This window comes from Myotis lucifugus, unplaced genomic scaffold (genome assembly GCF_000147115.1).
Source record: "Myotis lucifugus unplaced genomic scaffold, Myoluc2.0 scaffold_263, whole genome shotgun sequence".
NCBI lineage: Eukaryota > Metazoa > Chordata > Mammalia > Chiroptera > Vespertilionidae > Myotis > Myotis lucifugus.
In genome coordinates this window covers 46927-74813 of record NW_005871311.1, presented here as the reverse complement: position 1 = coordinate 74813, position 27887 = coordinate 46927, and the positions used below count along the sequence as shown (strand labels likewise).

Here is a 27887-nt window from a genome sequence, read left to right as displayed (position 1 = left end):
CTATTTGATTAGCTAATGTTGTTTTAAAGCTCTAATGATTTTCAAGGGAGTCTTACTTCTGATTACTCTTGTGTATTTAAGCCAGTGAAGAAAAAGAAGATAAAACGAGAGGTTAAGATTCTGGAGAACCTTCGTGGTGGAACAAATATCATTAAGCTGATTGACACTGTGAAGGACCCTGTGGTAGGTGCCTGATGGTTGGGGGAGAGGGAGAGAGAGAGAGAGTGTGTGTGTGTGTGTGTGTGTGTGTGTGAGAGAGAGAGAGAGAGAGAGAGAGAGAGAGAGAGAGAGTGTGTGTGTGTGTGTGTGTGTGTGTGTGTGTGTGAGAGAGAGAGAGAGAGAGAGAGACCCTAAAATACTGAGAAATATTATATAGTGAGGATGATTGTGTTTGTCTTTTCTACTGAATGATTTTGAAAACCAGAAAAAAAATCATGGTGGCCCAATGTGCAAATAGCCACCACCACTTCCATAGAACCTAACCTGTCTGCTAGATAGGCAAATCCCTGCCTAGGTGTATTACCTCATTATCCTGATTCAGCTTACAGATGTTTGCTGACTATCTCCTTTAAGACCCTGCTTTTCTCCCAGTTTTGAAACTTATTCCTACCAATCAGCATTATTTTACCTTCTGTTGAAAATCTGGGGTCACAGAAGGAAGAACTGAGAATCTCCACGTGGACACCTGGCGTAGAGAGCTGAGCAGGTCCCGGGCCCACTGACCTTCCAGGAGGCGAGCTTGCTGGTTCTCATGCTGGTCTTGAATTCAGCATCCACTGTTAGGGGCCACATTGTATATCCAGAAACATCTGAAATAGTTTGTTAAAATGCTTAATTTTGAGCCATTTTAGTAGAGCTGTTTACTTTTTTGTCTCTTCCCAGGAGTGACTTAACCTTTTGTCTCTTCCCAGGAGTGACTTAACCTTTATGATTAAGGCTTTTTTGGTATCGCTTCCCATCCCATTTCTGTTCTTCACCTGCTATACCTCAGATATGTCCGTTCTCCCATGATAGCTTGTGTTTATTGTCTTTGCTTCTACCGGCTAAAGACATCCTCATAATAATGTGGTAGCTAACATGTGTGTGCCAGCACTGTTCTGAGTGTTTAACTATCTCATCCTGTAATCCTCACAGCAGTCCAGTGGGGGTAGGTGCTGTTGTCTGCATTGTCACACTGTGCAGATAAGAAAACTGAAGTCTACAGAGGTTAAGTAATTTGCCCAAAATTGCACAGGGCTGCTGACCTGAAGAATAAGGAAAGTTTTTACTTTGGTCCCTGAAAAGACTGAGAAGGATGGTCATATTCTAGACCCCATCTAATTGGCACAATATATCCCCGCCTGATCAGCTCAGATTGATTCTGCAGTGACACGGAGCTTGGTGATAGCTGTCTCACTGCTTTTGTAATCTGTTACTGAAAGTGTGTGTGTGTGTTACACATATGTAACCAGTAATTGAAGTGGACGAAACAACCAGGGAACCCTCTCCCTCACCTGTAGAGAGGTCTGGTGGTGAAACCCTCAGCGTGGGCTAGTGGGGACCCTTTGGCCGGGACTGCCGCTCATCCTGGCAAAGGCCCGTGTCCGTGCACTGGCCTGTCACCTAGGTAACTTTCATCTGCTTCCTTTGGCAAAACTTTCCGGCTGGAAAGATTTCTCGGATGATTGTTTCTTCCTATAATGCTCTTAAGCCCCTGCTTTTCTCCCAATTTCGAAAGCTTATTACTGCCAATTCGCATTATTTTACCTCACTTAAGTAAACTAGACATTTGAAAATCTGTTTACAACAAGGAAATATTGACTATTTTGTATTCATTGCATCAAAGATTATAGTGCTTTAAAAATACTTGAGGAAGTAATTTCACATTGTGGCTTACTGATAATTATAGATAATTTCCTTTCGGATCCTGAAAAGACCTGTGCTAGAGCCCCAAGACCTATGATAATTCTATAAAATGCGTCTGGCTCGCTAAACCAAGATGAAAACATGTCGCTCCTTTCGTAGTTGGCAAACTGAAACCTCAAGAGTATAAATCTTCGCATTAACGTGCCAGGCCCGGTGGACAGGTTGGTCAGAGAATGTGCCCCTTTTAAAAACAAACAAAGAAACAAACAGAACTTTATTATGAAAAATTCCACCATTTACAAAAGTAAAGTGAGTAATATCATGAACCTGCCTGCACACAGCACTCAGTTTTAGCACTAAGTCAGCTCCTGGCCAACTTCGTTTCGTCCATACCCCGCCCACTTCCCCACCCTCCCATTGCCCACCATCCTGTTATTTTGAAGCAAATTCCAGGCATAAAATTTCAAGAGGATACTTTCTTGCTAGTCTCTCCCTGGGGGGTGAATCCTTTTCATCTAAGTGGGATTTGAGGATGGGCTGTACGACAGAAGAAACTACATTTATTGTTTGAATATTTAATAATTTATATTTTTTTCTTGCAGTCAAAGACACCAGCTTTGGTATTTGAATATATCAATAATACAGATTTTAAGGTACGTACTTTTTCTTTCTGCTTGCAGGGGTTTTGGGGGTGGGTGGTGGCAATAAGAACTGCTGATACTCTAGAACACGAGGGCAGAAAGGTCATTGGTGAGAGCAGGAAATCACACATTGGATTCCTTCTGGCATGACTCCAGGATGCAGACAGTGGTTAGAGCTCTCGCATTTGGTGTAGTTACTCATCACCCTTTGCCTCGCTTGCTCTGGGAATAGCTGCTGGGCTGGGTCTGAGCTAATGCTTCCACTCCTCTTTGAGATGACAGCTTTAGGTAGATGTTACCTTTGATTTTCTTAGGAATCTTACTTACATTGCTGATAGGAAGTGATGAGTGGATGCAGGGCTTGTGAAAAGAAGCAATACATTGGATTCAGACTCTCAGATGGTGTGTGTTCATGCACACTGTATACAGAGCAGATGGCGCAGAAAAGCCCTGCCCTGGTTATTTACGTTTCTTTTTTCTTTTTCTTTCTTTCTTTTTTTTTTTTTTGCATTTGCACATTTTATTAAGATACCCGACTCTTAAATTATTTCTTTAACTGGAAGCATCTCTGGAGAGAACATGCACCATCTGTAGGCATTTAAAAAGATACTCATTTTCCCTCTCCTGGACTTGAGCGCCCAGCCCCCCAGTTCACCAGCAGGAAGCGCTAAAGCCCCAGCCTTTGCCTTGGGGCGGGGGGGGGGGGGGGGCACGCAGGGGAGGGGTGCAGCAGTCCCTACCCCCTGGGTCCATTCAGGTCCGGGTGCTCCCAGACACCTCGGGGGCTCCTGGGGCATCTGTGCCAGGCAGCCTCGTACAGTTCTTATATTTATATTAATTTGGGCTATGATGTGTTCTTCAAAAGCAGAGTATTAAGCCGGTTTTTCATGAATTTGTTTTTAGTGTTTTCCAAACACCGAAACCTTAACTCATGTCAAGGTTTGGGGGCCAGGCATGCTGGACATAGTAGAGCACAATATGAAAACCAATATGAGAAGAGAAAGTTTTTTAAAAATCAAAAGCGGTGTTGATTTTAGGGGCATTTAGAGATTTTTCAGTGATTACAACTCTGCCAGTGAATAAAAGCTTGTGGTTTTGTTGGGATGGAAGTTAGGGACATCAAATCAGCAGTTGAAATACGCTGTCAGGAGTGATGCTTTGGGGTGAAAATAAAAGAACCTTACCTTCGCACTTAGTTTTTCTTAGGTAATCACTCTAAAAGGGCTCTGAAGTTAATCAGTGAACAATAAGCACTTATAAAACAATAAGCAAGTTTTATATACAGTGTTGCATTCCTCATATGTAACAAGTTTCCTTGTGACTCCAATAGTGAACTCTAAAAAGTGGGGTATACATTTTTTTCATTAATTTGCTATGAGTGACCCTGGTTTATCAAGGTGTGTGTGTGTGTGTGTGTGTGTGTGTGTGTGTGTGTGTGTGTGTTTCTGAAGAAATAAACAGGCTTTCATGAAGCCAAACATCTTTCTAATGCAAACATTTCAAAGCCAATCTTCATGGAGCTTCATATTAAAATCCCTTAGTTTTAAATGCCTCTGCTTCCTAATGAGTTCTTACCAGCTGTCCAGCCACATGTAAAATTTCACTTCAGCATTTGTGTTTCTTGAATTGCCAGGTGGATTTGACAACTGGCAGAAGGTCAGTGTTTAATTCCCTAGAGAAATCTGACTTCTTACAAAGGGGATGTTTGGATGGGATACATTGTCTAGGAGCTTTTTCAAAAAGGATCATGGGATTTTAATGTTTTTAGAGGCTTGCGTATCTGAAAACATCTTTATTTTATCCTCCCAACTAACGTATTTTCCACAGTTTAGAATTCTAGGTTGTAATTAATAATTTCCTCAGCCTTTTGAAGAGATTGTTCTGCTCTTACCACTGAAGCCATTGTGGTTTCGTCGTCTGTGATTGTCTCTTGTTTTTCTCTGGAAGCCTGCAGGGTCTCCCTTCCTGCCCAGGCTCTGAAGCTGCCCCGTGACATGCTTTTATATGGGTCGCTTTCATCCTTCGTTTTGGATACTAACTGGGCGTTTTCAATCTAGAAACTCGTGTCCTTCTGTTTCAGAAAAGTATTTTTCATGTTCTTTGATTTTCTTCCCTTCTTTGTTCTCACTTTCTCAAACTCATTCGGATGTTAGACTTCCTATCGTAGAGCTCTGTTTTGTTCTCCGGACCTTTTAAAATAGTATCCTGTTCTTTTATGTTTTATGTAATATCTTCTATTTTCTCACTGAGAAAATGTGTCTTTTCCCCCCATTATGTTTTCTTCATGCCTTTTCTCTGGTTTTCAAATTCTTTTTTTTTGGTGAGTTTCTATGCTCATACATGTATCTGAAATGTCATGGAGTTTTTGTGTGTGTGTTTTTTTTTAAGATGTGTTTATTGATTTTAGAAAGAGGGGAAGCAAAAGGGAGAGACAGAAACATCAGTGTAGAGAGAAACATCAACCTTGATCAGCTGCCTCCTGCTGGGGATGGAGCCCACAACCCGGGCATGTGCCCTGACCAGGAATTGAACTGGTGACCTCTTGGTTCATGGGTCAGTTCAACCATTGAGCCACGCCGGCCGGGCTCCATCTTTCCTGAAGTCTGTAAACCCCAAGCACTATTTTCGCTACATTTCATGGTTATGGAACTCACTTCTGTATCATTTTCAAAGCAGAAATACAAAGTCCCATCTTGTGGATTTGGGTTTTTCTCTCCAAACTTTACTTTGAACATTTTTAGACCTGAAAATTGGAAAGAGTAGCACAGTCAGTACCCTTATGCTACTCGCCTAGATTTACCAGTTAATATTTTGTCACATTTGCAGTTATTTCTCCTCCCCCCCCCCCCCCCGCCACTCCCCTCTTTATCTCTGTCTTTTTGCTGAAGTCATCTTAAAGTTAGTTGCCGACATTGTGTTACTTCACTCCTCAATATGCTAGCACTGGGTGGAGGATATTTTCCTACATGACCACAGTGCACTTAAGAAATTTAATATTTATGCAGTCATGCCACCTAATAGACAGTATAGAGTCCATACTAAAAGGTGTCCCAGCGATTACTGTCCTGGGAATGTCCTTTTCAGCTGTATGGTTGTGAGCATATGATCCAGAACCCACTTTTAAAAAAATTATTTTATTATTGATTCCTAATTTGATCACACCGTGTCCAGAGAACCTGATCCATATAATGTTTATTATTGGGAATTTTTTGATGATTGATGCTTGTGACTTTAGTACATGGTCAGTTTTTATATCAAGCTTGGTAATTTAGTTCAGATCTTTTAGGGCCTTATTTATTTTTTCCCTTGATATTTCATTTTATGGTAGAGGTACTGTTTTGGTCGATTTCTCCTGGAAATCATCAGGTATAACACTTCATGTGTGTCAAAGTGATAATAAAAGATACATGGTAATACTTAGAATGTGTTAGGCCTAAGCACTATATTCAGCTAGTGTTTTTTTGTACTGTATAAAATTGATATTGGATGGAGTAGTTGGAATGCTGTGTTGGCAGACCAAGGACATTCATTTACACAGATGTGTGATATAGATACCACATGATACCACCTTCCACAGATAACACCCAGTTAGTAAAATAGTCCATATTCATTTCTGGAAATAATCTACCCCAGGCCTCTGAGGGGTAGTAAATGCTGTTTTCCCTTTAATGGCCTATTTATTGACTTGAGGTTCAACTTGGCATCATCTCTGGGAGGGATCTCCTGAACTCTCACGGGAGAAGCTGACGTGACACGCAGAGATGGTGTCTTCGCCTGGTTTTGTACATACAGGTTGGGGGGGTGCTGGGGAGAACAAAATACTTGAGTGTTGGGCTGCTACGCAGTTGAATCTCCTGAGAAATGGTGCAGAGGTGTTTGTGCCCTTGTGCCTGAGTGCAGCTGGGCCCAACCGGGCCAGCCTCAGTGGGCACCACCGGTATGTGTACTGTAACGTCTGGTTCCATTCTCTGTGGTGCCCGAGCTGGCTGCTGCCTGGGGTTGATGAAATCAGACAGCCTTACTAGGCTGGAGGGAGAGTCACTGATTTAAAAGGGGACATTTGAAAAAAGTCCTGGTGTTCTTAGAAGTTGTTAAGTTTGATTTTTAGCAAATCAAAAAAAAATTGTTTTGAACAGGTAATGTATTTGCCTATATCTAAAATAGGAACTGGTATGCAGAAAAAATCTATTCCCCTGTGCCTCAGTGTCCATCCTTCCCCACCCCCCATATATATGAAACCACTTTTTATTAATCTCCTCATTCTTACAGAAGGAAGCAAGTGTGAATATGTAGTTTTATTCCCCACTCCTCCCCCTGTATTACACAGACACTGTTCTCTGTTCCTGAAGAGCTTCTCTCTTTATTGCTTGAGTCTTCCAATAAAGGAGAAACAAAACATCCTATGTAATAAAGAGCTAATATGCTAATTAGACCAAACAGCCGGACGACCTTCTGGACGAAGCTGGGGCTGTGCGGGCCGGCCGAGGCTGTGAGGGCCGAGCCCCTTGCATGAATTTCGTGCATCGGGCCTCTAGTATTTCATAAAGGTGTGCTGATTAATTTCATCGGAAGTGCTGCTTGGACCGATGGGGAGTGAGATCTACTTGGAATTGATGATCAAAAGTAATAATAGAGTTTTGACAAGGGTTCGTGTTTTAATGAACCTGATTCATAAAAACTACTCTGCCTTTTAGAAATTGAAAAATTTCAAAAATCTCCCAGTGGGTGGGTCTTTGGATTATCAATCATGAAAATGTTCATTTGTGAATCAGTTGTTTAACATTTCACTCCACCTCTCCTTTTTTCTTTTCCCTAAAACATTGATTTAGTTAGTTCTCATCAATATTGCCTATGAAGTGTTCTCTTTTCCCAGCCTGGTATTGGTTTGGGAGGAGTGGAGGGTATCGATTTTTTAAGTCTCGCCATTTTCAAATGCTGTAGCAGTTGGTTTTCCTCGTGTTTCTTTCGTGAACAGGCTGTCTTGCCGCTGTTTTCCCACATGGGCTGATGCAGTTTTTCAGGGTCTCCTATCCACAGAACTGCGTCTACACTCAGCGGTTGCCAGCCAGTGGTCTGCGGACCGCTGCTGGTCCGTGAGGTCCGGAAGGTTGTCGACCACTGCTCTACAGCCGCAGTGGGGCGGGTTTGTTTGACGTGCGGTTGGACAACTGCGGCTTCATATCAAGACAGTGCGATTGTGGGGGTTGAAATCAGGGAGCATTAAACATGCTTTTAAAGGATCCAAGTTGGAATAAATGGTTTTCTTCCCTGGAATTCCTTTCTTCTTTCTTTGGAAGGCTGAAGGATTAGACCCTCTGTAGTCTGTGTCCCCATTTGTTGCAGGTCAGGGAGTAAAACGTTCTGGGATTCTTTAGTGACTCATGCTTAAAGTTGACAGAGAATAATGACCAACATTTGGATGACAAGATGTAATGACACTAACATAACTTTGTTTTCTGAAATCTGTTTCAGCAACTTTACCAGATCCTGACAGACTTTGATATCCGGTTTTATATGTATGAACTACTTAAAGTAAGTGGCATCCGTGGACAGTGAATTCTGTTCAGGCTTACTCATTAAGGGGGGAGTTTTTGAGAGGACAGAGAACGAGCAGGATGTTTCTTGATACCCAGAGTACTTGGAGGTTTTGTTTGTTTGTTGTTTTGGGGTGGGTTTTTTTCCTTGAGGCCTCCATCATGGGTTCTTTACGTAGAAAGTTTCCAGTGGAACTGACAGAGATGGCCAAGTCCAGGGGCATCATAGCGGAGATTAGAGCCTCCGTCTTCAGAGCTCTTATTGCCCTTGGGTTTCCTTTTGCTGCTTAATATTTACTATTGATTTTACTGCATAAGAAATCACCCAAACTTAGCGACTTTTAACAGATAGTTTATTATTTCTCATAATTCTGTGGGTTGGCTGGGTGAGTCTTTTGGTCTGGGAAAACTTAACTGGGCCAGTTGGTCAAGATGGTCTAGGGTGGTCCAGGATGGCCTTGTTCACGTCTGGATGGCAGCTGGAGTAACTGAGGCCTCGTCCCCCAGGAGGCTAGTCTGGGCCCTTCCCGTGCAGGTCTGGCAGCAAGAGTGTAAGTGCCATGTAAGCACTCCTCTGTGTCATGTTTCTGATTGTTGACCAGAACAAGTCACGTGGCTAAGCCTAGACTCAACGGGTGGGAAGTGGATCCCACCTCTCGATGGACGGAGCATTGAGGTCACATTGTGGAGGGACGTGGATACCAGGGTAGCAGGCATTCCTGGCCGTCTCTTTCTTGCCGTCTCTTACAATCCCCTTCTTATATGAGACAACCCAGCTTCCAGCCCTGGCTAGTTAACCTTGACATGCAGGGAGAGTGATGGCTGGACCTTCTAGGAGACTTACTAATCCCAAGACTGAGATTTTCAAGCGTTACTGATTGATGGAGAAGTGCTCTCTTGTAGTTTGTCTAGGTAAACATTTAGGTAAAGAATTCTAAAAAGGTTTAGGAAATGGAGTGGACCGATGTTTCCTAAGTTTTTTAATGTCATGAAGCACTAAGAATCTAATGAAAACAGTGAAATCACTCCAGAAGTGCCTGTGTAAGTTTTAGGAGGGGTGTGGATCTCAAATTAAGAACCTCTGAAAGAACATAGAAGTGACGGAGGTGTTGGCGTTATTGAAAAATGCCAAGATGGAGTTTTGATGGAATTGGGAATCATTGCTTGAACAAAATACCAAGAGTTTGAGGTAGGCCAGCACCCCAAAGGTAAGGTTGAAACCTGGCACAGTGGCCCATAGACCAGGTAAGACATCCAGTGACGCAGGTCTTCACAGCTGCTCATCCGGGCGGCGGCCGGTGTCTGGTGTCCTCTCCGTTTTTCAGGGGCAGCAGCGAGGTGGTAGGGTCGTACTTTCTGCTGACGAGGCATGGAACTCCAGATGAAATTGGGAAAACGTCCTTCGTGCTTAGTGGTCAGAAACGACCAGATTTTAAAACTGAAAGAATTCCCCCAAGGAATTTAAAACCATGCCAGTAGCTCCACAGGGAGTCTGACTAGTAAACTTGGCAAAAGAATTAATCCCCTTTGTGAATTTCCTTTCATCGGGCAAATCTCACATCCCAGGGTGCGTCCTAGTTCATCTGGGCAAAGACTAGGCAAGATAACAAAACCAGCACTCACTAGATGTTCTCTCTGGGGGAGGCGGGACAGGGATGGAGAAGAGGCAACATTTAAACGTTGAAAATGTAGAAACAGGTTGAAGGCTGCCATGATTGCTCGTGACTCACCATTTGGGCAGAGTCGGTCTGGTTCAGATTCAGGGAGGTCTGTCCTCAGGAGCCCTGGTCTATCTCAGAGGCACGGCCACGGGAGTCTTGCTACAGCTTTGCTTTAAAACAAAACAAAAGAGAAAATCAAATTGAAGTAGAACCTACATAAACGAAGTGACTAAATCTTAAGTGTACAGTTTTTTTGGATTTTACCTAAGTGAAACCTTTACCCAAATCTACACAGAACTATGCCGTCCAGAATAGCTTCGGCCTGCAGGTAGGCATTTAAATTAAGTAAACTTCTTAGCTTTGTTATTCACATTCCAAATACCCAGTGGCCTCGTGTGGCTGTGGTTACCGTATTGGACAGTGCGGAGAGAGAGTGTTTCTTTATCGCAGGAAGTTCTGTTGGACAGGGCTGGTGGGGAATGGTATGAAAACCCATAAAGGCTCTCTTGTCCCCCTTCTATTCAGTGTCCCCTTCGCTGAAGATTATAGTCTGACCTCTACCACTATAGTTTAGTTTTTATTTTTAGTTATTTTTCGAGAGAGGAGGGGGGGCGGGTAAAATCAATTTTTGTTGTTCCACCTATTTATGCATTCATTGATTGATTCTTGTGTGTGCCCTGACCGGGGATGGAGCCCACAAGCTTGCTGTATTGGGATGATGCTCTAACCAACTGAGCTACCTTTCCAGGGCAATCACCACAGTTTAGTTTTGCCTGTTTTTGACCTTCATATAAAAAGCATCGGACACTGTAGACTCTTTTGTGTCTAGGGAAAGGGAAATTGGTTTATACCTGGAATGCTGGAGCTAGGGATCATTCCCTGGCTTCTGGCTTCCCTCCCACACAAGGATGCCTGGTACAGTGCCCTTGCTAGTCTAGGCCAGTGGTTCTCAGTCAGGTCCGCTTCGTACCCAGGTCATTTGGCAGTCTGGAACTGTCTGGTTTTCACAATTGGAGGGGTGCTATTGTAACCTGGTATGTAGTGGGGATTCTGCCTGACATCCTACAGTGTGCGGGGCAGCTTCCCGTAACGAAGAATTATCTGGTCCAAAATGTCAGCAGTACCAAGGTTGAGAAACCCTCATCTTGTCCCATGGAAAACTCCAAGAGCCCTCCGTGCCAAGCACAGAGTAGGCACCCTGAGATGCTGGGTTGCTGTCAGTATCACTCAAGGAGGATATTACGGGACTCAGGCAGGCTTCAGGTGCTTTTTAAGACAAGCTAAAGGGCCTACTATTGAAATTCATAAGAATAGTTATATTGTGTAAGAAAAGGGAGGTTCAGGGGCAAAAACTTTTTTTTTTTTTAGTTGCTTAAACATTTGTATTTTTATTGAATTTTTAAAAAATTTCTGCCCAGTTACGACAAATAGGAAACCGCATTTACAATTCACAAACTGTGGCATGAAAAATAACACACATCCCATCACCCATCAGGAATGACACCAAGCCCTTTCCATTTTTCCAGTCATAAGAGTCCATCACACTAGTGTCAGATATGAGCACTGTCATTTTTTTCTTGGAAGGGGAAGAACAATCCTGGCAGCACTTTTTTTTTCTTTTCTTTTTTTAATTTAAAACAAAAACAACCCTCCTCTTCTTGGCGGGGTCTGGCGTGCGGTCCCAGTCCCCGTAATGTATGGAGGCAGAGGGTAGGGGCTCCTGCCCCCTCGGCAGCACGTCTCCGGTGCCAATGGTTTCCAGTCCGCCGGTTCTATCCTCAAGCGCCGGGACACCGGGAAACTAACTAAATAAATAAAACAAGAACAGCCCAAATAAAAAATGGATGAAAGATTTGAGTCAACATTTGTCCAAAGAAGATAAAGGCTGACAAGCACAAGGAAAGATGTTCAACTTGATCACTCAATGAGGGAAATACAAATCAAAACTGCAGTGAGATGCCACTGCAGACCTACGAGAACGGCCATAATCAGAAAGGTGGACAAGGACAAGTGTGGGGCGGATGTAGAGGAACTGGAACCCTCACGCATTGCTGATGGGGATGTGATGTAAAATGGTGCAGCTACTTTGGAAAACAACTAGGGCAGATTTCTTGAAAGTTTAATGTAAAACCTACATGCAATCCAGCACTTGCACCTTTAGGAATCCACCCAAGAGAAATGAAAGCTTGTGTCACCTCAAAGACTTGTACATGAACTTAAGCAGCAAATTCATAAGAGCCAAAAAGTGGGAACCACCCACTGCACCAGCTGGTACAGTCACACAGTGGAATACTGCTCAGCCAGAAGAAAAGCAATATGGGTGAATCTCAGAAACATCTGAGTGAATGAAGATGGAGTACTGTATATTGTATTGTTTTATGAATGTCTAAAGGGCAGATAGATCATAGCAACAGATAGCAGATTAGTGGTTGGGAACAGAGCATGGGAGGAGGAGTAGAGGGCAGAGGGGAGTGGGGATTGAGTGAAGGCAAGCTTGAGAGGAAGGGAAAGGGAGAGAGAGAGAGAAACATCAATGATGAGAGAATCATTGATCAGCTGCCTCCTGCACACCCCCACTGGGGATCATGCCCGCCACCTGGGCATGTGCCCTGACGGGGAATCAAACCATGACCTTCTGATTCATAGGTTGACGCTCAACCACTGAGCCACACCTGCCGGGCTATAATCATAATTCTTAAAGACCAGCTGGCTCAGGGATTGCTTTTAAGGGTAATACTAATATTAGAATGTGTGTTAGCCTAGAAACCCCCCATAAGACACTTACTAAAAAACAAGCCACGCTGAAAAATATATTTAGGTGTCATGCTTCATGTCCACGTGGACTCTTGCGTGTCATTGAACCTCTATGAGAGGTGACTCCGGTGAGGTTCCCAGGTCTGATTTTAAACACATAAAATCAGAACAGATTAATGTCTGATTCCTAAACCCAGGTGGCTAGCTGCAAGTAGGAGAGGAGTTTTTGTATGTTTGTTTGTTAATCCTCACCCAAGGGTATTTTTCCCATTGATTAGTGTGGTGGGGAAAGGGAGAGAGAGAGATAGAGAGAGAGAGAAAGAGAAAGAGAAACAAGGAACCTGCAATCCAGGTACATGCGAGAATTGAACCTTTGACCCTTCAATGCACAGGTTGATACTCTTACCACTGAGTCAAACTGGCCAGGGCTCATTTCCCCCATTTTAAGAAACCGCCGTCAAAACCTTGACGTTGCCTCTTTAGCCTTCTACCAGCTGCCAGCGTGGTTTGCAGAGAGCAAGGGCTGCCTCCTGAGGCCTGTTTCTTCTCTTTTGTTACAGACAGTAAGCTGCCCCTGGGGAGACTATCCAAGTCGAGCTGTCAAGCAAATGCGAATATGATTGCCATGTGGGGGTGGTAGAGGGTTTGCTTACCTTTCTCTGTGCTTTCTTACCTAATAGGCTCTGGATTACTGCCACAGCAAGGGAATCATGCACAGGGATGTGAAACCTCACAATGTCATGATAGATCACCAACAGAAAAAGGTACCATACCAGCTAGGCAGCCGCCAGCCTTCCATTGGAAGGTGTAGACCACCCCCTGGCCAGGACTTAGGTGGTTTCTGGAGACCCGTGCTATTGGCAGACTGGTGATACTGTTATTTCCCAGTCTCCCGGTGTGGGTTCCTACTTTGCATACGTGTAGTACACAAGGAACATAGCCGAGCCTGACTGTACTCACTTGTTTATTGTTGTCATGGTTTTCTGGGGGGCCTCAAGAAAGAAACTGCAGCTGATGGTTTCTACTGCTTCATGACCCCTCAGACCATCTGCCTGGCCTTAAAAATATAATCGATCCCTCTTATTTTCAATGCTCAATGCTGGTCGTCCCTGATTGTTGAGTAAATGAATCACCTAGTAGATAATGAGAAGCTAGAGCAGTGCCTCAATCCTGGAATGGGGCATGTACCTCCACCCTTTCTGTTACAACTACAGCTTATAATGAAAGCTGTTGATGATGGGGGATGTGCTGCCCATACAGGTTGTATGGAGCCAGAGAGAAGCTTAAGCTCTATTGATCTCAAGAGAATAAGCCAGGATAATTTAAATTTTAAAAAAGAAAAAGCAAATACGATTCTGAGTGCCGTGCTCAGAAATGACCTCTTATGCAGTTACTGAAAGTATAATTTTTTTGCCAGTGCACTTGCTAACATTTTTTCATACGGCCAAATAATTACCATTTCCGGTGGTGTGGCCCTGTTCTAAGGCACAGGCATCTAGAAACTCTCCTTTCACATGTTTTATTTCCGTCATATTTGTAGCTGCGACTGATAGACTGGGGTCTGGCAGAGTTCTACCATCCTGCTCAGGAGTACAATGTCCGCGTGGCCTCCAGGTACTTCAAGGGACCAGAGCTCCTTGTGGACTACCAGGTAAAGTGGTTAGCGGAGTGCCGCTGGGCTCTTTTTGTGTTTCCTTAAGGGCTTTTCCTTTTTCCTGTTTTTTTGTTGTTGTTGCTGTTGTTTAAAATATATTTTTATTGATTTCAGAGAGGAAGGTAGAGGGAGAGAGAAATAGAAACATCAATGATGACAGAGAGTCAGTGATTGGCTGCCTCCTGCAAGTCTCCTATTGGGGATTGAGCCTGCAACCCAGGCATGTGCCTTGACAGGGAATCAAACCGTGACCTCCTGGTTCATAGGTCAACGCTCAACCACTGGGCCACCCGGCCGGGCTTCTTGGTTTTTATTGAGTCAGTTTGGATACATTCAAAGCCTGGTCTTTGTTCCATCCCAGAATGATCATGGCTGATTTTCCACAGCTACCTCTTTTTTTTTTTTTTGGCTCAGGAAAATGGAGCACCTGTGACTGACTGCTTGTCCTTATTTCCTCAGATGTATGATTATAGCTTGGACATGTGGAGTTTGGGCTGTATGTTAGCGAGCATGATCTTTCGAAAGGAACCCTTCTTCCACGGACAGGACAACTATGACCAGGTGAGCGACACCATCTGGCTCCTATCCATTTGGGGGCAGATGCCAAGAAAATAGCATCCCTTGATAGGGTGCTGTCCTTGAGCCACTGGTTCTCTCTCAGTGTCCTCATACACGCTTTTCTTCAGGGTGAAGGATTTCACAAAATTCGCCTGCTGTTACCCGGTCTCCAAAGATAGATGACGCTTACCTTATGCCCAACTTCAAAGTGAGCCTGTGCAGTCAGGCACCTCCTTACCTAATAAAACTAGATTCTAGTCACTAAATTTGATGTCCCCAGAATCGTCAGCTTCTAGATGATTCCTGTAGTAGGTTGCATTATTCTTTCAAAGGCATTTTGGAAATCTGCATTCATGTGTGTTCGTGTCCTTGGGTCTGCTGCCCGTCTGCCCGGGCTTGGGTCTGTACCTGGTCCCTGGGGAAGTCGTGGGTGGAAAGTCTGGTTCCCTGTCACAGCGTCCTCACGGGCGTGCACGGAGTTCTGTGCGCGGTGATTTGGTCAGTTTGTTTGTGTTTCAGCTTGTTCGCATTGCCAAGGTCCTGGGGACAGATGAGCTGTATGGGTATCTGAAGAAGTATCACATAGACCTAGACCCACACTTCAACGATATCCTGGGACAGTAAGTAAGAGGGAGAGGAGGGGAGGGGTGTTAACTCACCCCCTGCAGAAGGGGAAGGGTTGTCGAAATCACTGTCCAAAGCTCTTCCCCTTTCTAATTGTATCAAAATCAAGTAGCCTTCTATCCACCCCCGCCCCCCGTGCATTTCTTTAACTTATTTTGAGATATTTGGGCATTGTTTACATGTGTCTTCTAATAGTTTTACTTTTCTAAGAGATAGCCTGCTTATCAATATAAAATTACAATATTACAGAAAAAACGTTTTCTGGCTTAACATATGCTTATTTTAATGGAAAAATCGTAGAAATTTGTGATTCTTTGAATAAGAAACCATTTCTTTTGTTCTCTGTAATGGATTATTTATAAGGTAATTTTAAAGCCTATTTTCAGATAGAGTTGAAAATGTGTTGAAATTTTTCAAATAGTATTTTATGAAACCCATGTTTCTAAGGCCAGCAGCTCTAAATATAATGACTGAGCAATAACAATTTTTCAGTCACCTCTGTGCCTCGCCCAGAATTGACTAAAGCCATCTAAATCTTTTACATCCGAATCAGATGTAAACGTCTTAATGAATTCATCAGTCATGGAGCACTGTTTTGTTTGAGGATCATACAGATGTTAGCAAGTGCACTGGCTGGGATCATAGCTGTAGGGGCGGGGCAGGTAGCCAGAATGAGATTTAAGGAGCTTGTAATGAGTGCCGTACTCTCTGATTTTGTTGGTTTTGGCCCCACTACATAAGGATCTTGTTGAACTTCGTTTCAGAACGCTAATGCTCCCCTTTTCTTCACAGACATTCACGGAAACGCTGGGAAAACTTTATACATAGCGAGAACAGACACCTCGTCAGCCCCGAGGCCCTAGATCTTCTGGACAAACTTCTGCGATACGACCATCAGCAGAGACTGACTGCCAAAGAGGCCATGGAGCACCCGTACTTCTGTGAGTCTCCAGGCGCTTTGCAGAGGCCCCCTTTTTAAAGGAAAAGTTCTTACACCCTTTATCTTTGAGGCTGGTCAAGGGAATTCTAGGTATTTGAATTAATGCCGTTGGAATTCGGCCTCATTAGTTCTAGACCATTGAGACAACTTGGCAGGTCTGCTTCTTGATCCCGGAGGTATTTGCTTGTAGCTCCCTCGAGTCTGGTCTGTTAGACCAGCGGTCTCCAACCGGTGGTCCGTGAGGTCCGAAAGGTTGGCGAGCACTGTGTTAGGCCCTTCCCTGTGGCTGAGTTGGTAGATCACAAGTTTTCAAATATATACTTTTTTCTTGGAAACTAATCAAAGATATCACACACACACCCCCAGCACACACAGAAAAACAAGTAATTAGTTGAAAGTAATGTAACTATTAGTATATTTTAAAGGAAATAAGTTAAATAAATAAAAAGAATTTGCAGAAAGGAAAGCTGGTATGAAAAGACGTCACTAAAATTCTATCTGAATTATTGATTAAGAGGATGTGTATAAATTCCATTTGTGTGGTTGCTTGTTGTTCTGCATGCGTGCAGTTCTCTGCACTGATAAGGCACGTCTCACACTTTATTCTCAGCAGTGTGGGGTGGGTTAGGCCAGTCAGGAGACTGAGAATAAGGGAGGTTAAGAGACTGAGAATAAGGGAGATTAAGCTACCTGTCGCAATTCACTGTGTGAGTTGACCAACACTTTCAGCCTATCTGTTTCCCCTCTGCAATTAACTGAAACTTGCCTGAAGTTGACATCGCTCTTTGGTCTTGGAACCTATTGGCCCATAAGCATTAGAAGAACCTATTGGCCCATAAGCATTAGAAGATAGCAAATTTGAAAGGTCTCACCCTTCAGTGGTCCAGGGCACAGAAATCTATTTCTACCCTTTGAGTTGATGGAATTCAGAGCACTGATGTTTACAATATGTAATTCATGATCTGTCTACTTTTCTGAATACTCATGCTTCTATTTAAAAAAATTTTTTTAGCTACTACAGTGGGGCCTTGACTTACGAGTTTAATTCGTTCCGAGACCGAGCTCGTTAAGGAGCTCATTAATTCAAATTACTCTTATCAACTCAATGCCGAGAGACAGCTGGTATCTCAAAAAACTTGTTAGTCGGGACACTCGTAAGTCAAGGCCCCACTGTATTGCTTAAAATGGTTAGGTCATCTAAATATATGTGTGTGTGTGTGTGTGTGTGTGTGTATTATTTTTAAAATTTTTATTTTTTTAAAAAGTATATTTTTATTGATTTCAGAGAGGAAGGGAGAGAGAGATAGAAACATCAATGATGAGAGAGAATCATTGGTTGGCTGCCTCCTGCACACCCCACACTGGGGATCCAGCCTGCAACCCGGGCATGTGCCCTGACTGGGAATCAAACGGTGACTTCCTGGTTCATAGGTCGACATGAACCACTGAGCCATACTGACTGGGCAAAATGGTTAGGTCTTCTAATGGCTCTTTTCATTCACCCTTTTCTCTGAAGTGCCTATTATTGTGCATGCATTGAAGAAATTGGGGGTTGGGTATGATATTAGTATTCAAGGAAAATAGCACATAAGAAAGTGAGTAGAAATTTGAGCAGTGGGAGATGAGTGTCTGTGCCGCTCTTTGTGAGTCTGAGTCATTGAACTTGACTCTGAGGAAGTATGAGTGCTCACCCTGATCATTTTTCAGTACCTGGTTCTTCTATAACCACATGCTGCCATTTCCCCCGCCCTCCTGGTCCTGCCTTTCCCGGCAGTGTGTCCTCTCTGGCTCACTGTGGAAGGCGGGGCTCGGGGTGATGTTCCCTCCCTCCCCGCCCAGCCTTGCTGACTGGCCCTTTGCCTTGCAGACCCCGTGGTGAAGGAGCAGTCCCAGCCCTGTGCGGACAACGCTGTACTTTCCAGTGGTCTCACGGCGGCCCGATGAAGACTGGAAAGCGACGGGTAATGCGGCATTGATGCTTGCCAATAAAACCAAGCAACACAACACAAACCTTGAAGGAAAACTCCAGTGTGATACAAAGAAATTCTAGTCATTCCTTCTAAACGCAAAGAAGAGTAAAGACCTAAAAGTTTGTCAAAAAGAAAGAAACTCCCCAGTCCTAGTCTCCAGGGCGCTGACGCTCCGGCAGCGAGCGAGACGCTGCCCCTAGTTCAGGATCTGAGGGGCCTCTCCCTGTGGAATGCACGGGAGACGGGAGACTCGGAGTTGTACACTCACCTGTGTTTCACAGGAGACCGCCCGCTCTGAATGTCTGACTTCCTGTCTATTCCACTGTGGTCTGGGTTTCCTTGGGTGAGATTCAGGCTCGAGTTTTAGCCACACGTCAGCAGCCTGTACTGACACACCAGCCTCACTTACGAACAGGAGATATTAAAACAGCGACAGTATTTTTTTTTAACTCTTTTACAAATTCATGTTTTATGTATTTTTTTATGACATGAGCTCTCTAGGAAATGTACCTCAGCCCTGCAGTTTCCTCTAAGCCTATTAATTTGGGAGCAAACTGCAGTCACTCTCATGAGTCCCCTTGGGTGTCAGCAGACGTCACTTTAAACCCTGTGATGCCACGAACAGGTCCATCGTCTCTTCAGAAGTTAGATGCTAAGTGCATAACTTGGAGCTCACTGTAACCTTTGTTGATTTGCCTAACCATAAAATCTTGTTGCTATTTTTTTTTTGTGTAGCTTTTTTTTTTTTTTTTTTGCAGCCTTGTAAGAAAGCCTCACCATTTCCCAGCACACCCCTGTGTGTGCACCTATTTTAACGCATCTCTGAAACAAAGACGTTTTGTTCACAACCATAACTAAAGCTGGGAGGTCGGTCTTTAGACAGGTCAGGGGGGAGAGGGAGGAAAAAGGTTCTATGAGAATTTATTCAGGAATGACCTATTGGGCGAAGAAAAAAATATATATCCCCATCCCACCCCCTTTTTGCCTCTTTTTATCCCCGTGAGAAGTAATTCCCCGCTGTAATCAGGGTACTCTGCATTTCTAAGCTCTGATGGGTAATACGTGAATGTGATGGCAATGACAAGTCCCTCTCGCCTGCAGGTACGTGGGCAGGGCCACCCACGGCCCAGGCGGCGAGGGTCTTGGGGGAGGAAGTGGAGTTCCCGGAGTGAGTAGCAAAGCCTGGGATCCATGTGCCAGCCTTCACGTTAGCAAAGGAAGCTAGATTTTGTTTTAAAAAGTAAAAATAGTGCTGATTTCATTTGGGGGACTTGACATTAACATGATTTGCAAGCAGTCCCCGCCCCCCAGCTGCAGAGCCGCGCCACAGCTATGGGGACTCGCACAGCTAGGCTGGAGCTGGAGGGGTCTGCCACCACGTCACATTAGGGTTTCTTTATTAACTATTTAATAATGCCATACGTTTTTATAAGGGTAGATTGTTTGTTTGAAAGCATCTGTTTACATTCCATATTCCAATAAAATCATATTGGTATTGGTAGCAGGTCCTATCTCTAAATGTAGATTCTATTTTTGTCATTTGGTTGGTGGGAACTTGAAATACAAATAAAACTCTTATTTATAGAGTTGAGCTTACAGATTAAAAAATAAGATCCCAAAGCCAGGAAATGAATCCCGCTAAGGTTCTCATACATATACTACCTGCCTGCATTGCACATTCTGTGTATTAATGTCTGCATTTGTTCTGTCTGAAAATGAAAGACAAGGCACAAGCTCTTGGCTGAACCTAGATCACCGTGTCAGGCAGTAAAACTCTGGGATTGTCGGAAGCCTTCTCACGGGCCCTCTGAGGCAACACGGAGCTGTTGTTTATTTATCAGGGAGATGTGCCACTGTGTGTCTTTCCTGCCCCGCCCCTTCGTTCCCACGCTCTCCTCCCACACCTGTAAGTTGCCTGTCTGGACCAGGCCGGGAGCCGAGAGGAGGGCTTGGTGAGGTAGTGACCAGTGGGCCCCAGAGGCAGGACAGCATCTGGAGCAGAGCCGGCGGTCACTTGTCCTCTCTCTCCTTTGCTCGTAACTCGGTAGGTGCAGACGCTCACCTGCCTGCCCTGGCTCTGCAGCCGCCGCTTGGACAGGAGCAGTGCTTCCTTTATGCACACAGTTTCCGTTGCTCCCACCTGTCCTTTCCCTGTCTTCATGCCTTAGACATGCGGCAGGACGGAGTTTAAAACGCCCACTCCTTTCTCGTCTGGCCTCGACCAGCTTGCTGGCTGCTGCCACTGTGGGTTGTGTTTTTCCCTAAACAAGTGAGTCCAGTCCAGACCTTTTCTCTTAACCTCTGCCCAAACCATGGTGTGTCCACATGGACCTGGCTCCGCTGGTATTTGAGAGCATGTCCCCGGGTTAGGAGGTGGTCTTGGAGAGTTCTGAGAAAGAGGGGTGAGTGTGTGTGCGTGTGCGTGTGTGCCTGTGTGTGTGTGAGTCTAATATTTAGACTAAGCTATGGTAGATCTACCCACCCCCTATCCTTTTCAGTTAGCTATATTTCTTAATTCATCTCAGTAATTTTCATTTGATATTTTGTTTGCTTCATTACCTTATAACAGGTTAAAAGTGCCTATGATAAGGACTTATTATTTCCTAAAGAAAAGCAAAAAATGTGGGGAACAGGGTAGTGTTACACTGTCATCTCAGGTACTGCCTGTGTTTAAGAACATAGATGTGGTGCGGTGAGGAAAATGGCTCCTGTGCGATGTACAGGCGGGTAGCACAGTCTGGCCCCGCGAGCAGGGCTGCAGGGGTTCCTCCAGCTGAGGCGGCCGCGGGGAGGGCAGAACTGCCGATCGATCTTTTCACCTGTGGTTCACTTGCAGTTCACTCTCCCCTGGGTCATATCAGCTGGCCTGCTCCTGTCCCCTCCCGTCCCTGTGGTAGGGGCTGGGCGGGAGCAGCCGTCACATGTATAGTGCAGACCAAGCATTCGTGGGCCTTCTCACAGTGAGGCGCGTGCCGAGGCCAGTTCTGTGGGCACTTAACCGGTACTCACTCGCTGGGTCTCCTCACAGACCCTCTAGCACATCGGTACTCACGAGGCTCAAAGCAGATGTTTCCCCTTGCAAAGAGGAAGGTGCTCAGACGGATTCATTAGAGGAGACGGCTGAGCTGGGGATCCTTGGGGCTGGGAGAGGCCGGGCCAGCCGGCTGTTAAAGGAGAAGCTGAACCAGTAACAGTCGAAAGAGGGAATGTGACTCCTGAGGGGAGAGGACCTGGGGGCACAAAGGTCATGTTCTGGGTGCGCCCTGAGGCGGGCACTCCCCCTGGATTGGTGCCAGTGGGACCACAAGGTGCTCTCCAGGCAGATGCTGAGTCCCAGTGAGCTGGCGGCGGGGGCTCAGCCTGGGCCTACTCAGGGAAAGGACAGGTTCTCCCAGGTGCTGCGTGGCTGAGGATGGGAGCAAAATTACTTTGGGACACAAGCAACAATTGGAGGAGTTTTTGTATATGCACTGAAGTGGATCTAAGAGCCCAGTTAATATATCCTTTAATGCCAGGTCAGAGGAAATGGTTTGTTTAGAAACCTGCATTACTGCATGAGCACCCACCGGGAAAGCAAACCCCCCTCCTACCATTGAACAGGAGTGGGTACCAACCTGGCGGAGTCACGGAGATAGAAACCTTTTTGAAAGCAAAAGCTGGGTCCACACGAGCACACAGGAAGCCAAAGTTTGTCAGCGAGCTGAACTCTAAGACGGGAACAGGGAGGGGAGGTGGTGGGGAAACACCAGCTGAGAAAGCCAGCCATGGCATGTGCTTCTGAGCCACATGGATGTGTTGATGAACACGGCCCCACGCAGGCCGTGAGGTGAGGCGATGGGGCTGTGCAGGTGGGCAGACTTTTGTGTGGAGACTCAACCATGTGCTACAAATGTGATACTTAATTCCTGAACTACATGTATTGAGGATTGTTTTTAAAAAACCAACTTTCATTGACTCAATAAATTAACCGTTTTTTCACTTGCTGGCTTTTCGTGCTGTGAATGGTGACTGAGAGGTGGGGACAGGAACTTGGCACCCCGTGCAAAGCTTGGGTAAATCAAGACCCCTGGAGCCGACTCGCCTTCCGTTTGCCAAAAAGCAGCGCCCCCTGGCTGCGATCCTTACAGATGACCACGTCAGACACAGGGGTGGCCCCCTAGGTGCATCACTGGATGCTGATGCACGATTTCTGTGCTGCAGCCCTTAGCGGGAAGAAAAACGCCCTGGGAAATCCTATTTTGCTTAAATAAAGATGTTGGTCACCCACCTTCCCCAGAGGGCAACAAGCCCCTGCTCTGCGGACCTTAAGCTTGTGTTTCCTGTCTCGGGGGAGAGGTGGGGTCACCCTGGAACTGCAGAGATGTATGTGGTGGTGGCAGTAATCCGCTCGGTGTGAAGACAGCGGGAGGCGTGTCGGCGAGGGGACCTATTGCTGGTTCTTGGTTCTTGCTTCTGAACTGCACCCCTCAGACACCTGCTTCTTGGGGCTGGCCTGTTTTCTCCCCCAACCTGAGCCTTCATGGCAGTGCTCTGCGTTTAGGAACGTCTCCCCACCCCGTTCCTTGCAGCACTCGCGGGCATGTGCTGTTGTTTGGCAGACGGCGGTGTCTTTAATTAATGTTCTTTTTCTCCCCGACTGGTCCCTCTGTGGCGTTGGATGCTTGGAAATCAGTTTCTGAAGCGCTGAAAGGCAAACTAATTTCTTACCCGTATGCACCACGTGGCCTCAAATACTGAGCAGTAGAGCTCTTTACCCCGAGTTCACGGACCGATGTTCCTGTGACCGCCGCCCAGGTGCGCAGTCCTTCCCCTCGGGGCTGAGGTACCGTTCTGAGACTCAGAATTCTGCTGGCATCTCGCCTCCCACCCCACTGCGCTGGACATGGGAGGAGGGACGGTGTTCAGGCCACGCTTTCGGGAGAGTAAACACGGCGGGCAAAGGCAGGCTTACAGCTGTGAGCACACTGCCCTTGTGCCATTCTTTTGAGTTGATGAAGCTCTTGTAATAATCCTAACCTGCACGTCTTTTTCCATACGAACAGCTGTAAACCTACTTTGCTCACCCCTGTATGAGCCAGTTCCCCAGAGAAATACAGTCCTCTAACTCTTAGTCCCACGCTGTCTTCAGTGACGTGGATCAGATCTGATGGGGCTCCAGAGGTGGCCTGCGCAACTTGTGGCCAGGTTCCCACAGGACGGTCAGCGTCCCGGACCTGAGAGGCGGGGAAGAGACTTGGTCACCCCCGTGGTGTCCAGAACTTTCCCCTTGCTCTCGCACAAGGCCGTGCAAAGGCTGCCTCTTGATGGTGGTCAGAAGAGCAAGTTTGGAAAGGGTACCCCTCCAAACCCGATTTCAGGGTCTCCCTAGGTTTCCCGCAAAGTGGCACAGGAAAGGCAGGCTTGCACACACTTCCCGGCCCCCTCCTGGAGGAAGCCACGGACAAGGGAGGCCTGTCCTCACTCCCGGTCAGATTGATTAATGCGTCTTTCCCCTCCTCCCATCTCTTTCCCCAGGTCTGTTGCGGTTCCTCTCACTTTTCCATAAGCAGAACAAGAACCAAATCAAACGTCTTAACGTGTGTAGAGAGATCACGTGCCGTGAGCAGACACAAACGGTGGCGGGTTTGGCGAGCACGAACTAGACCAACCGAAGGGCAGCCCACCACCGTATATCAAACCTCACTTCCGAATGTAAAAGGTTCCCACGCCTTTGGCTTCCGGTTGACTTCCTCCTGACCCAGAAAGCATGGGAAATGTGAAGGGTATGCAAATGGTTGTTGGTTACTGTTGCTCCCCCGCGCCCCTGGACGGTCCCGTGGCCGCCTGGTTTCCAGCAGACCACAGACTCCGCAGCGGGGGCGCGGGGGCTTATATGGCATGATGGGCAGTTACATATTATAATTTTAAAAGTATATATTATTGAATAAAAGGTTTTAAAAGAAATGTATGGAGAGTTTTCAGTATGGAAGGGGCCATTCACGGAGACCCATGGCCAGACGGCTGAGTGACACACAAGAGCATCGGTGGCAGGTTCTGGCCAGAGGACAGAGGGGAAGTCCCACAGGTGGAGAGGCAGGAGCTCAGGATGCTCTCTACAGAGACGAGAAGTCGAGGAGGGGTGCTGAGCTCCCCCTGGGAAAGAGGCAGCGGATTCAAGGAGACTTGTGAGCCCAGAAAGCCAGGCTTTGCCTCACACACGCATTTGGCCTCCCTCGACTGGTCCTTGCAAAGCAAGGACCGTGATGTAGGCGTGCCGGTGAAGTCAGGAAGGTGCCTTAGCCCCTTGGCGTTCTCTTTGCTCCTGTCTCCATATTTATCCCACCTCCCAATCCTGTTCCCTCTCCCCAAGCCCCCTTCTAAAATAGCATCTTACCTTGGAGGATGGAGGCCGCTGTCCTGAGGCAGGGCAGGGAACGGGCTCTCAGGTCCCCATCCCGGGGCTGTTTCTGGTCGCATCAATAGGATGGCGTGGAAGCACTGGCTGTATTTATCCAAGGAACAAACTCAACCTGTTTTACAAACAAGGCTTCCCTGGCTCCCTCAGTCCTCCCCTCCTAGGACAGCTGTGTCACAGCCTGGTGTCTGGCGGTGGCCTGTGCCCTCCCACTGCCTATAGAGAGCAGAAGCGACAGGCAGACCCCAACGCCCAGGCGGCTGGATGCCCCCCACCCCCGTTCTTCACAAAGGCCACGTGGTCCGCATAACATCCTCTCTCCAGTCTTTGCTGCTTGCCCGGAACAGGTGACTGGCAATCCAGGTGTGGACACTCACAGTTCTTGAAGCAATTATGGGGGGAAGCAAAGAGGCCCTTCTGCCGTCACAGGGTCACAGTGTCCCCTGGGCCAGCTTCTGTCGTATCCAAGCAGTTCCTCAGGTGTGGGAGCTCAAGACCGTGCGTGCTGCTGGACACCAGCGAGTGAGGCCCGCAGGCCCACTGCCCGCGGACTGAGGCCAACGGGCCACCGAATGGATGGACTTAATACTTTCCAGCTCCAACACCGGCCTGGGGTCCTCAAGCAGTCTCTCTCACGAGGCCCTTTTGGACTTACAGTTCTGCAAATTTCGGTTGGTCTCCCAGGTCTCCGGGACACCATCTCAAGACCTCCTTGCCATGATCATGTCCCTGGAACTCCTGTGGACGTGGTGCTTCGTGTGCGCATGTCTCTCTACATAGCTTGTTACCGCCGTGCTGACCGTGGGGTTGCAGGGCTGCTGCCAGGAGGAAGGGTCTCTTCGGAGCAGATACATGGTTGTTGGCTTGGGAGTTCTTTAGATGCCACGCTGAACTTGAACTCTAGCTTCGTCCTCCAGTTTCCCTTCTCGGTGTGAACATGTTTTCCAGAAACTTCTCAACCAAGAGAATCTTGTTTTTCGTGGATGTGCTCGATGGGAGAGTGGTTGTAGAAAGAAGGAGAAAGAGGAGGGGTTTTGTGTTTAGTGGTTTTGGCCTTGAAAAAAGGGACAAGGAACCTGCTAACTCAAGAGCAGTCTACTGCCCATCCATGATGTGCTCAGAAATTCAGAACATCAAGTCACGTCTTTCAGTCGTCCTGCTTGTGTCTGGGTTGTTTAATACTGAATTTTCTCGATTACCAAAGTAATACATGCTCATGGTAAAAACGTCATGTTACAGCAAAGTACCTAACGAAAGCCTCTCCCCACGCACATGCACCGGCATACAGAAACGTAACCACGGTGAAGTTTGGCATGTACCTTCCAGTTTGTTTCCTCTGCATTTACTAACATTTCAAAACGACAGTGACTTTTATTTTTACAGAAATGTAATCAGACTCTACATTCTTTTTCTGCAATTTACGTTTTTACTTAATTGTGAAATTCCTACTGTGAGCACATATAGACCTACCTCACCCCTTTTCGTGCCTGCATAGTTTCCCATTATGTGATGTACCACAGCGGAAGCCATCGCTTACTGATAGACTCTTATCAGTACTATTACCAGTCAGTATTGCTGTGATGAACACATTTGCACATACATTTTTTTTTTACACAGTATGTATGTTTGTGAGATAAACTCTTAAAAAACTTGAACTCCTGTGCCATATGATTTTTTTTTTTTTTTAAGAAAGGGCATTGTTATGATTCAGAGAAAGTCTTCCATCCCTTCTCTCACTGGTGTGGGTTGGAACCGTGATGCCTTTAGTGGTGGAATCTTGTGGGGTTCTATCAGATTTGGGGCATGGCGCCCAGGGCCTAAGAATTCCCAGGGGCCTACAGAAATGTTTTCGATCGACCCGAAAAAAAAACAACAGTGTTGGCTCTAACATAAGAAAGTTGTAAGATAAAAATAAACGTGATTAAATGTCTTTCCAGTCCTGTGAACTTCATTAATGGTTAGATTCAATATTTGCTTTACAAAGTATTTTTCTCATGATAATTAGTGAAGAGTCGGACAATCACAAAATCAAACAATTTCAAAAGCAAATTCTCAAGATCTTTTCAAGGTTACAAAAAAGGGTTATCTTGAATATAGAAAATGGCTGCCTTTGAATGCATTCGAAATGCTGTGGAGAAGCCTTCAAAAGTAAGCATGCGGAGGGCCGGCCAACTTGTTCAAACACCCCTGGCCTTTGGGGGTTGAGCAGTGGAATGGATGAGCAACCCTTTGCGGAATTCTCCACAAACTGTGAAAATAATGTGCATTTCAAACGCATTGTGCTAAGAAGCCAGACTCAAAAGTCTACCTACTGAATGATTCCGTCTATGTTACGTTCTGGAAAAGGCAGAACAGTAGGGGTAGAGAACAGACCCATGGTCACCAGGGGTGCAGGGGGCGTTGGAGGAGGGGAAAGGGTCTGGTTACGAAGGGATAGCATGGGAGGATTTGGGGGGTGATGGAGCTGTTCTGCATCCTGCACACGGCAATGGTTACATGACTCGGTGCCTTCATCAAAACTACACACCAAAAAGAGTGCATTTTACTGTAAGTTTAAAAATCAATTTAAACATAACAATAATGTGCAAGGGCCCAACCAAGTCCCATTTGAGCTTCACTCTCACAGTTGAAGGAGCCTCATCTGCCCACCACTGGCTCCTTTACTTGGTGTTGTCAAGGCTGGTGGTGCTGGGGTACAGCCACTGGATTCGGGGGTCCTCCATCTGCCAGCTGAACGCCCCAGCCATCGCTCTTCTCCCCATCCCCATCAGCAAGGAGGGGTAAAGAATAAACTTGGCCTTACAGTGTGTATCAAGTCCCGTGTCTCAGAGGCCGGGCGCTCCGAGTTTCTGGGTTTGGATGGACATGAACAGACGCTGTCCACTGGGTTGTAGCATCTGACCAGGGCTTTTGTGCACTGAATAGGATTCTTATAGTTGCTGGTGTTTTACGTAATATCTCAGTTATTAAAGTTGTACATTGAAAAATCTCTTGTGTCTTTGAAATCAATTTACAAATCTTGTTATCATTACAAACTAGGTGGTTTTATATATAAATATGAACACTGGCTTAATCTTTGATCAATGCTGGATTAATTAAAAACATAACGGGTTAAACCATAAACATGGCTCCCACACAATCTAGTTTCCTTAGACATTTCAGAGTCACCCACACATTCAATCTGTTTGATGTGCACAAACACTTCCAATAGCTAACATGAAAGACCAAAATTCTGATGCAATCTTCCTAAGCATCCAAACACTAGACCAAAAAATGTTAAACATTCATCGTTGACAAATTTAATTACATTTC

At 45.9% G+C, this 27887-nt stretch overlaps 1 protein-coding gene and 1 non-coding gene across 2 annotated transcripts; both read left to right on the top strand.

Moving 5' to 3' along the window:
• Positions 1–66: 66 nt before the first annotated feature.
• On the top strand, positions 67–24124 carry CSNK2A2 (casein kinase 2 alpha 2). Its single transcript, XM_023762856.1, has 12 exons — positions 67–183; positions 1135–1206; positions 2448–2498; positions 7959–8018; positions 12996–12998; positions 13116–13199; positions 13976–14086; positions 14549–14650; positions 15167–15267; positions 16064–16212; positions 18079–18172; positions 23696–24124. The coding sequence occupies exons 4-11, from the start codon at positions 8001–8003 to the stop codon at positions 18153–18155; spliced, it is 645 nt and encodes a 214-aa protein (XP_023618624.1). The 5' UTR covers positions 67–183; positions 1135–1206; positions 2448–2498; positions 7959–8000; the 3' UTR covers positions 18156–18172; positions 23696–24124.
• Positions 11330–11477, top strand: LOC111828011. Its single transcript, XR_002831766.1, has one exon. It is a non-coding gene; the product is annotated as a small nucleolar RNA SNORA57 (small nucleolar RNA).
• Positions 24125–27887: the final 3763 nt, after the last annotated feature.

What these genes read in the sequence shown, in the direction of transcription:
- CSNK2A2 (XM_023762856.1), top strand. An exon ending in TAGATCACCAACAGAAAAAG is followed by an intron (nt 13,200 to 13,975) that starts GTACCATACCAG and finishes TCATATTTGTAG; the next exon opens with CTGCGACTGATAGACTGGGG. An exon ending in TTCAACGATATCCTGGGACA is followed by an intron (nt 15,268 to 16,063) that starts GTAAGTAAGAGG and finishes TTTTCTTCACAG; the next exon opens with ACATTCACGGAAACGCTGGG.